The sequence below is a fragment of the Mandrillus leucophaeus genome, unplaced genomic scaffold, assembly GCF_000951045.1.
Source record: "Mandrillus leucophaeus isolate KB7577 unplaced genomic scaffold, Mleu.le_1.0 Scaffold14, whole genome shotgun sequence".
Classification (NCBI taxonomy): Eukaryota; Metazoa; Chordata; class Mammalia; order Primates; family Cercopithecidae; genus Mandrillus; species Mandrillus leucophaeus.
In genome coordinates, this window is record NW_012101365.1 from 4,695,384 (window position 1) to 4,705,825 (window position 10,442).

The window sequence follows — 10,442 nt, forward strand, 5'->3', positions numbered from 1 at the left end:
TCTAGATGCACCTGGCCTGAGGAGAGGATGAAGGGTTCTAGTTGGACTGTGTTAAGTTTGAGGTGCCCATGGTGTGAGGTCTGCAGCTCCTGTCTCTTATACACATCTAGATGTGTATAAGAGACAGGTCTTGCCCAAGGTCACACAGCATGTAATGGGCAGGGTCAGAGTCTGGACTTGGGTCTCCTAGCTGCACTGTACTGCTGCTCCACGGGTTAATCAGCTCAGCATCCCGTGGCTGAACAGCGACCTCATACCAAGGCCTGTGGGACCATGACAGGGATTGATAGGGTCCCTGCCTTAGGAACCCGTTGTCTAAGTAGAGGAGACTGACAAGTCAATGCCTTCCATCAGTCTGCTCAACACACATTTACCAAGCGCCTACTGTGTGCTGCAGAGGCGAAGATGACACAGCCCAGGCCTTTCCCTCGAGCTTACAGTTCAGAAGGAGAGACTGATCAGTGACCGCCAGTACAGCTGACTATGGGACAATGTGCTCAGCATTGGGGCGAGACGAAGAAGGTACCCGTATAGCACCAGATGACAGGCACAAGCCCCACAGGCCAGGGCAGCTGCTCAGAGGAGAGTAGGCCAAGCAGAAGCCAAGCAGAAAGCTGCAGGCATTTGCCATCGAGACCTGGGCTTCAAACTGGGCATCATACCAGCCTGGGTTTGAGTTCCACCCAGCTCCTTATTAGTTGTTTAACCCTGGGCAAATGCCTTCACCTCTCTGAGCCTCATTCCCCTATCTGTAAACCAGTTATAATAATGGGAACATTCATTTAAGGACTAAATGAGGTTGTGAAGCATTCAGCAGATGCTAGGTATGGAAACTCGCCAAAGTGGGGGCAGGTTAAGAAGCCTCTGGGGATACCAAGGCATCCAGGGACTAGTTGTGGCAGGAAGCTGTTACCACTTAAGGTCTGAAGGGTAAGGAGAGGGAATAGTTTTCCCTCTGCCCAATTGGAGCTGGTGGCATGGAGGAGAGGCTGCCCGTGGGGAGTCACCTGAGGGTTCACCGCTGCCATGCGCAGGGAGTCAGGAGGTAGGGAGGGAGTGGGGCAGATGCACAGTTTTTGTTTTTGTTTTTGAGATTCTGTTGCCCAGGCTGGAGTGCAGTGGTGCCATGTCAGCTCACTGCAACCTCTGCCTCCCGGGTTCAAGCAATTCTCATGCCTCAGCCTCCTGAGTAGCTGGGACTACAGGTGTGTGCCACCAGGCCCAGCTAATTTTTGTATTTTTAATAGAGATGGAGTTTCACCATGTTGGCCAGGCTGGACTCGAACTCTTGACCTCAGGTGATGCCCCACCTCGGCCTCCCAAAGTGCTGGGATTATAGGCGTGAGCCACCGCGCCCAGCTGCAGATGCACTCTTGTCCCTCTAACTCCTGCTGGTGCCTCCCATTGGCTGAGCCTAAATGGAGGCTTTGCAAGGGAGCTGGTGCTGCAGTTTGCACTGAGCAGGCTGGAGAAGGCTGGGGAATAGACTGGGGGACAAACCGAATCGCCAGTGCTGTTATGTCATGATTTAGGCATGGTGTCCAGGGCCTGAGCTTCACTCCATGTCCATCCTGCCCAGAGCCTTAGCACAGCCTGGCTCCCAGACAAGATGTCAAGTTCAGAATCCTTCCTAAAAGGAATCCCTTGTGCTAGGCCTTGTTGCAGGGATATGGGAGTGCTGGGCTCTCAGCCTGATCAACGAGTGAGAAAACTCAGGCTCCTAGTCTGTCCTCCGGGGCACCAGAAGGGAGTCTGCCGGGACAGGGTGGGAGGCTGCTGGGCTGGGATGTGGGGACAGGAGTGATCAGGTGAGGCCAGGCTGTGGCTGTGTTTGCTGCTGTCCAGATGGCTTAAGCAGAGTCCCCCAACCTCCCTGGCTTCTGCAGGCCCTGAAGTTGCCCCATGTCGACTACATCGAGGAGGACTCCTCTGTCTTTGCCCAGAGCATCCCATGGAACCTGGAGCGAATTACTCCTGCACGGTACCGGGAGGATGAATATCAGACCCCCAGTAAGACCCCCCATCTGTGCGCTGCCCCTTCACACCTGAGCTGAATCCATTTGTTCTGCTCTGGCCTTGCCTCCCTGCCAGTGGTTTCCACTTCTTGGGGGGCTTTGGGACTCAGCACCTCCACTGACCCCTTTTTTTCTGTCCCATCCCCAACCCCTGCAGCCCCCGCTGCCTGCCTTCCTGTTGCTCCACAAATGCAAAAGTCTTGCCTTAAATGATCCTCTTTTCCTCCTTGTCTCTTGTTTTCCTCTTCTCTCCATTTGGAATGGCCCAGCAGGCTGCACTTACCTTGGAAGGAGGGTTCATCTGATGGTGACTCTACCTAGGGCCCCCCCCAGGCCTCTATAACTCCCAGTGCCCTGCAGACTGGACCAGACCCCTTAATGGGACAGACACAACCTGGACTGGGATGCCCCTGCCTAGCTTCCTGTTTTGCTGCTCCCCCTGCCTCCAGCTCTGTTTGGCTTTCTGGATCTCCCTGCATGGCCCACTTTGTGTCTTCCCTCTAGGCCTTTCCTTCCACTGTTCCCTCTGCCTGGTGTGGCCTGACTGTGGGAGGGAGGGAGGAGGAGCAGCCATGGAAAACAGTCTGCATTCTAGCAGGGCCTTGCAGGTGGCAATTCCTTGCAGGTGGCAATTCAGTCGGGGAAGACTCTAGATGCACCTGGCCTGAGGAGAGGATGAAGGGTTCTAGTTGGACTGTGTTAAGTTGGAGGTGCCCATGGTGTGAGGTCTGCAGCTCAGTGCAGAGACGATGCAATGTGGTGGGTCCGTGCAACATGGTGCCAGGACGCAGAGCTTGGGGTGAACTCAGCTTCCACCCCTTACCGGTTCTCGTGGGGTCTTGGGAAGCCACTTCGTTCTATTAGCCTTGTCTTTCTTGTCTGTAAAATGGGCACATAACCCTGTCCCTGTCCTTCTCACAGGTTGCTGTGAGACTCCAGTGAGTTGAAGGGTGTGCAGATGCTTTTGGAAGTGAAAAGTTGGGGGCTTCTGTGTGACTTTGCATACTGTATGACCTTGCATATGTCTGAGTTGCTGCCATTGCAACAGATCAGAGCTGGTGGGCAGCGGGTGGAGATAGGGTTTGTGCGGGGGACATCCTCTGGCAAGGGTGGCAGTAGCAGAAGCGAGGGGCCTGGTTGGTCATGTGTGCTGACCTGACCTGGGCAGCCTGTGGCCAGGGAGAGGACAGCTCCTCTGTAGGAGGAGCCTGTTCCTTTCCAACCAGGCGGGACCTCTTCTGTGGATTCCTGGAGCCCCCTGCACTCCACATTGATGCCTCAGGGACCTCCCAGAGCAGGCTAATATCAGAGACTGAGAGGGACACTGGCAGAGGGTCACAGAGGCCCCAGTCCAGGCAGAAGACCAAGAAGATCTTGCCCCCTAAGTTAGTTTCCTAGCACTGCTGTGACAAACTACCACCCCCTTGTTGGAACAAGTTGATTCTCTGCAGTACTGGAGGCCAGAAGCCTGAATCAGTGTTGGCAGGACCACGTTCTCCCCGGGAGCTCCAGGGAGAAGCTTCTCATGTCTCTTCTGTGTCCCAACAGCGGCAGCACACCCATCCCAGCCTCTGTCTTCACACAGCCTTCTCTGTGTCTCTCTCCTCTTCATTGTCTCATAAGGACACTTGTTGTTGGATTTAGGGCCAACTGGATCATCCAGGATGATCTCATGTGGAGAACCGTAACCACATCTGCAAGGACCCTTTTTCCAAATAAGGTCACAGCCACAGGCGGTGCGGGTTAAGATGTGAGTGTACCCTTTGGCAGCCACCATTCCCTCCTCTCCCTTGGGCCAGAAGCAGACGTGGGGCCCTTTCCTCCCCATAGGATGCCCATGGATTGTCCCCCCCCCCACTTCCCCCAAGTGACTGTGGAAAGTGGCAGGAATGGCAGGCAGGGGTGTGGAACCCCTTCTGGAGTCACATCAAGGGCTTGGCTGGAGGATGTCCTCCTGGAGCTGTTGCGCTGGCATGGGGCAGGCTGACTGGGCCCAGCAGCAGCCTCTTCATTCATGGGGAGGCCACAGGCATGGGCCCTGGAGCTGGCTGCCGCCCTCAAACCCAGACTCTGCACTCTTAACTGTGTGACCCTGCACACATCACTCACCCTCTCTGATCCTCAGGTTCCTAGGTTCCTCTGCAAAAGCGAGGGAATAGTAAACCTCGCTCTGGGGGGCTGTTAGGAGGGTTAAATGAGTTATTGCTGTAGCATGCATTTCTCCGTCAGGTATTGAGTGAGGTGCTGTGATTTTAGCCCTGCATTTTTCTTTTCTTACCATTCAACAATAACGTCTTGAGCACCCACTGTGTGCCAGGCACCGTATTAGGTGCTGGGGATACAAAGGTGAATGAAATGGACGTGGTCTCTTTCCCCAACAGTGTATCCAGAAGATTAATCCATTCCTTAAACAAATGCTAGTCGACACAAATTAGTTCTGGATAGGCTGAGAGCTCTGAAGGAGTGCAGGCAACTGTGAGCCTGTGTATTCGGCAGAAGGATCAGGAAAGGCTTCCTGGAGGAAGCGCTGTTCCAGCCAAGACCCACGGGGGCATTATTAACCAGGCAAAGGGGACAGTGTCCAAGCAGAGGAATGAACATGGACTGAAGCTGTGAGGCAGGAGGGAGTGTAGCCTGTACAGAAGGGACTGAGGCTGGTGAGACCAGCAGGGCCTGGGTGACCTCCAGGGCAGATGTGAAAGGAAGAACTCGGCCACAGTCTAAGCTTCTCAGGCGCATGGCAGGGCTGCCTGGTGAGAGCTAATGAGCTCCCTGCTCTGGAGGTGGGCAAGCAGGACTGAGCTCCCACCTGCCAGAGGCCGCAGCGCTTTCTGTACCAACCCAGAGGCTGGAAGAGGCCACTCCAAGGCCTCTTTGCCCCTGAGAGTGGTGGCTTTTCTTGAGGCCACCTTGCCACGCTGTCACAGGGAACTAGCAGCCTCTGCCTCACCCAGGGGTTTGGAGGATAGAGGGGGACCTAGGAAGGGCCCCAGAGGCCCTGTGTCCTGTCCGAGCTGAACCCCTTTCCAGCCTCTCACTGGAAGGAAGCCCAAGGGGGTTGGTTGATGTTCCTGTGGGGGCTTTGGCTTGTGCTTTCCCTCCAGCTGTGGAGGCCGTGGTGGGGCTGTGGGCCCTGGGTGGGCGTTCCAGGCTTACAGCCTCTCTCCTGGCAGTGTCTTACCAAGAGCTGCCCCTTCGCCAGGCCCGCCTGCCCTCTGCTGGCCATGCTTGCAGCCCCCTGATCCTGTCCCAGCAGGAGAGTGCGCTGGTGTCAGCGGGCAGGAACTGCCTGTATTTAGAAGGTGTGGGGCTGCGCTGGGGCCACACCCCAGGCCCAGGGATGTGACCTCACAGTGGTCACATCATCTTGCAGCGGACCCCAAGTACAGCTCCTGGAGCAGATGGTGGTCCCAAGCGCAGGTGGGACCAGAAAGGATTGTCACCTGGGCTAACTCAGCTGCGGCCTCAGTTCCCTCCTCACACACGACGAGGAGCATGGACTGGAATCCTGCCCAGCAGGCCTTCGGCTTGATGTGCGTTGTGTAGCTTATGTCCAGGTGGGGAAGCAGCTTCTGTGCTGTCTTCTAGATGAGCCTGTATCCCCTGGGCTGTCTGCCAATGTATCCAGTCGTCCCGTCAGCCTGGAAGCTCTGAGGGAGAAGCTTGGGCTCCTTCCTAAGCACCTATATCCCCTGTAGCCAGCTCGGGGCCTCTGCTAGGAGCAGACCGAGCATGGCCTATGGGCCTGGCACCATCTGGCCTCTGCCTACCTTGCTGGCCTTGTCATGTGTCTGCCCCTCCGACATTCCATAGCCCAGTTCAATACTAGTGGTTCCTCTAGGGTGACCAGCACCCTTTGGTCTCCACATGTCTTCAGGTCGGAGCTCACAGCGCTCTCAACTACCCCTTCCCAGTGCAGCACCGGGCACGTGGTAGATGCCTACTGATGAGTGAAAGCTCCTAACACACTCAGAGAGCAAGGACTCTGCCTCATCCCGCAGCCTGGGAGGACAGGCAGACTGCCGAGGACCTGCCCAGCATGCTACAGAAGTAACCGAAGTGCGCATGGGCACTGATCAGTGGAGCGTCCTGCTGAGACTGGAGGCCATAGGGCAGGGCGAGTAGTGTCTGTGCAGGCTGGGGACTCACAGTTCGGACTGGGCCCAGCCCTACTGGCATAGTGGGTGGGTGGGAGGACGTAGGACTGGGAGCTGACCTTGCCTGAAATTAGTGTGGGATCTCAGAACAGCCACTGAATTGCTCTGTAGTGGGCTAAATAGTGGCCCCCACAGACACACACACCCAGACAGAGCCTGTGAGCCGGACCTTATTTGGAGAAAAGGTCCTTGTAGATGTAATTAAGCATCTCAAGATGGCATCATCTGGATTATGCGGTGGGCTGTAAGTCCCGTGATGTGTCTTTATGAGCGAAAGGCGGAGGGAGATTTGAGACACACAGGAGGGGCCACTTGGAGACAGAGGCGGAGATTGGAGAAATGTGACCACAAGCCAGGGAGCATCAGCAGCTACCAGAAGCCGGAAGACGTGAGGCAGGGTTCTCCCTGGAGCCTTCGTTGCTGAGTCTGGGAATTTGTTACCGAAGCCATAAGAAGCGACGACACTCCCTGAGCCTCCCGTACTTGCTCACCTGTCCTGAGATGAGAATCTCTACTCTGCAGCATATTTGGAGGATCACTGCCGGGGACACAGTGGTGCTGTTCAGATGGCACTTCAGAAGACTCAGGAGACCCTGGGGCAGGAGTAGGTTGATTGACATCCCAGAGGGCTACCATCTGGTTCCACCTGAGGCCCTGCTTCTCCTGGCTGCAGGGGTTCCAGGGCCAGGCCATTTCCACTGGCGCAGGACTCTTCTAGCAGCAACCTGCCTGAAGTCTTCCTTTGGCCTGGCTGAGAGTTTCTGAGACTCGCACTGGAGCGGAGGTGCTTCCTTCCTTGCTTCCCTTCTTCCTCCCTCCCCTGTCCGCCCAGTGGGCTGGACCTGCCTTGCATCTGTGAGCTCTCCCTACTTTCTCCTACACCCCAATCTTTGTCCTGCACAGGCAACTCCCTCAGTGAGTCTCTTGCAGCTTTTACCCCAGTGCCGGCTTCTTGGAGAATCCAAACTGATCCAATTAGGTATAGGGTAGGCTCTCGGTGACTGTTTTCTCTGAGGCCGTGACTCGTGTGAGGCGGAAGCAGCCCCTGTGAGCCCTTCTGGTAGCTTGTGGAGTGCAGAATGCTTGCACCTGGAGTCAGGAGGCCCAGACACACATCCTGTCCGAGCTGCAGCTTCCTGTCTCTAAAATGAGCCGACCAGCGCAGGCAGCCAGACATCACTGTTATTCTTTGAGTCTTTAAATCATGTTGTCTTTCTCGCAGACTTGGTGAGCTGTGAAAAGCTATAATAGGGGCTTTATTTTACACTATGATATTATTTCTTGAACATTCATATTATTGTTGGATATTGATATTAATATGAAGGAGCAGCATGACTTGGGTCCTTCCTGGCAGTAGCATTGCCAGCTGATGGCCTTGGACAGTTATCTGCCCCCTCTAGGCCTCCCTTTCCTTGTCTATGAAATATAGAATAGGATCTAGCGTGCGAGGATTTTTTTGGAGGTTCAATGAGTGAATATATTTAAGGTGCTTTCACCAGTGCCTGGCATGTACTCCACAGTTTCTGTGTGTTAACTATAAGGTTGACTTCATGCTCATTCCCTCCTCTCCCACAAATGTCACCTTGGAAAGAAGGAGGCAGCCTGGTGGAGGTGTATCTCCTAGACACCAGCATACAGAGTGACCACCGGGAAATCGAGGGCAGGGTCATGGTCACCGACTTCGAGAGTGTGCCCGAGGAGGACGGGACCCGCTTCCACAGACAAGTAAGCATGGCCCTCTGGTGGGAGGGCTGCCTCTGCCCATATCCCCATCCTGGAGGTGGGTGGGGACTCCCGTCCAAGAGTGTTGCAGCTGTACTGCTGGGCTACAGCCCCCAGCTGTCACTGTCCCCTCCCTGCCATCAGTTGTGGGAAGGGTGTTCATCCATCCAGCCACCTGCTGATTTGTTATGGGGTGGGGGGGTCTTTCTTATGTGGTCCTTGTGTTGGCTGAGCAGGCCAGCAAGTGTGACAGCCATGGCACCCACCTGGCAGGGGTGGTCAGCGGCCGGGATGCCGGCGTGGCCAAGGGCGCTGGCCTGCGTAGCCTGCGCGTGCTCAACTGCCAAGGGAAGGGCACGGTCAGCGGCACCCTCATAGGTGAGTGATGGCCCCAGACAGCGCTGGTCTCTCTCCATCTGGACCTGGCCTGGGAAGTGGCTTGGGCTGGGCCCAGGGAGAGCTAGTCTCCTAACCAAGAATGCTGTGGCAGCCTCTGCTGCAGAGCCAGAGAACCAGAGTGCCAAAGCTGGCAGGGTCCCCAGTGACCACGAGTGCAGATGAAGAAACCCAGGCCCCAAGAGGGTTATGCAGGTAGCCCAAGGAGTGCAGACTTGACCCTGGGTCAGTGACCTTTCCACAATTCCACACTGCTCCCCTTTTCAAATCTGGTGACATCTTTGTGTCTTTTGTGATGTTATCTTCAATGTGGAGGGACTCGAGGTGATCTAAGCAAACTTCTTCTATCTTCTGCTTGCATACTTCTGAGACCAGGGGACTCACTTACTTGCATGACTGGGCCCTGCAGGTCACACTGGCCAGGTAGATATGGTGGAGGAACTGGCAGAGGACTTTTTCTAGACTATGACTATATTTAGTCCATCTGGTAGCTCCCCTGTGAAGTCCAGCTGAGAACTAGGACTCCGGGGGCCTGTGGGCAGAGAAGAGGGAGGGTGCTCTCCCTTACTGACTTCCTCCTGTGGCCATTGAGCAAGGCCTCTGTACAACATGCCCTGGGGCTGGCCTTGCCATAGCTGCTGAACAGTTGATGAAACCAGTCCAGAGAGGGGAGGTGACTGCCCAGGGTCACACAGCTCAAGCTGATGACGTCACTGGGAAAGGTGCCAGCTCTGGGCAGCAGCTTGACTTCCACTGCAGGCCCCAGGCCCCAGGGTCAAACACTGGCTCTGGAGCTAGCGGAAGCAGCCCATGAGTCTGTTTGAAAGGCTGAGGAGGCCCAGGAGTCTTCCCTGTGTCTGCCCTGAGACTTTCCTACAGAGTACAGGTTTTGATGTTCAGTTTTAAAGGCAAGAATCAATAACCTTCGGCCCCATCAGGTGACCCCTTGTGCCTGTCCCACCCCTTTATTGACTGACCTCGGCTCAGTCAGGCCAGTTCCTGAAGGTCAGTGTGTGGAGGGGAGGCTGTTCTTTCCCAGAAAGGCCTTCCCCAGGCCTGGTGCTCTGGCCTCTGGAGGACTTCCTGGAGAAGTCCCTTCTTTGGCATCCCAGTCAGTGTATGGGAAGCCCTTACTGCATGACCTGGCACGGGGCAGGGGCTCAACAGTCACTACTGCCTTCCTTGCCGCTGCCATTTCCTCCTCTGTAAGCAGGTGATTGTGTGTCGAGTCTGAGCACAGAGATAAGCACACAGCAGGTGCTTAATAACTAGCAGCTGCAGGCTGGGCGTGGTGGCTCACGTCTGTAATCCCAGCACTTTGGGAGGCCGAGGTGGGCGGATCATCTGAGGTCAGGAGTTCGAGACCAGCCTGGCCAACATGGTGAAACCCCATCTCTACTAAAAATACAAAAATTAGCCAGGCGTGGTGGTGGGTGCCTGTAATCCCAGCTACTCGGGAGGCTGAGGCAGGAGAATCACTTGAATCCAGGAGGTAGAGGTTGCAGTGAGCCGAGATTGTGCCACTGCAATCCAACCTGGGTGACACAGCGAGACTCCATCTGAAAAATAAATAAATAAACACATAACCAGCAGCTGTAAATGTGGCTGTTGTTCTTCACCTCCACACTCAGTGCCACTCCGCTCCCTTCCTCCGTGGTGTGAGGGGCCTCACTAGCTGTCTTCTAGGAGGAGCATGGCTGTGAGATTCCAGCTCCATCCTTGGCCACAGCTCCTAGAGACATCTCAGAGACCAGGATCTGGAAGGCTCCCACACCCCATTTGACAGGGGAGAAACTGTCAGCTCCAGGTCCCCTTGCACATCAGGGCCAGAGCTGAGTTAGGCTCTCAGTCTCCAGGCCACTGGGCCAGAGCTCACAGGCTGGCAAAGGGTTAGAACTGTTACTGGTGGCTAGGTGTGGTGGCTCACACGTGTAATCTGAGCACTTTGGGAGGCTGAGGCTGGCAGATCACGAGGTCAGGAGATCGAGACCATCCTGGTGAAACCCCGTGTCTACTAAAACTACAAAAAATTAGCCAGGTGTGGTGGTGGGGGCCTGTAGTTCCAGCTACTCAGGAGGCTGAGGCAGGAGAATGGCGTGAACCCGGGAGGCGGAGCTTGCAGTGAGTCGAGATCTCGCCACTGCACTCCAGC

General features: G+C 55.5%; 1 protein-coding gene across 1 annotated transcript in view; it reads left to right on the forward strand.

Moving 5' to 3' along the window:
• PCSK9 (proprotein convertase subtilisin/kexin type 9) overlaps positions 1-10,442 on the forward strand; it is a 34,868-nt gene that overhangs the window by 7,403 nt on the left and 17,023 nt on the right. Inside the window, exons 3-5 of the mRNA XM_011973839.1 lie at positions 1,887-2,010; positions 7,764-7,897; positions 8,131-8,272. Coding sequence (XP_011829229.1) covers positions 1,887-2,010; positions 7,764-7,897; positions 8,131-8,272 — 400 coding nt within the window. The remainder of the gene's footprint in view (positions 1-1,886; positions 2,011-7,763; positions 7,898-8,130; positions 8,273-10,442) is intronic.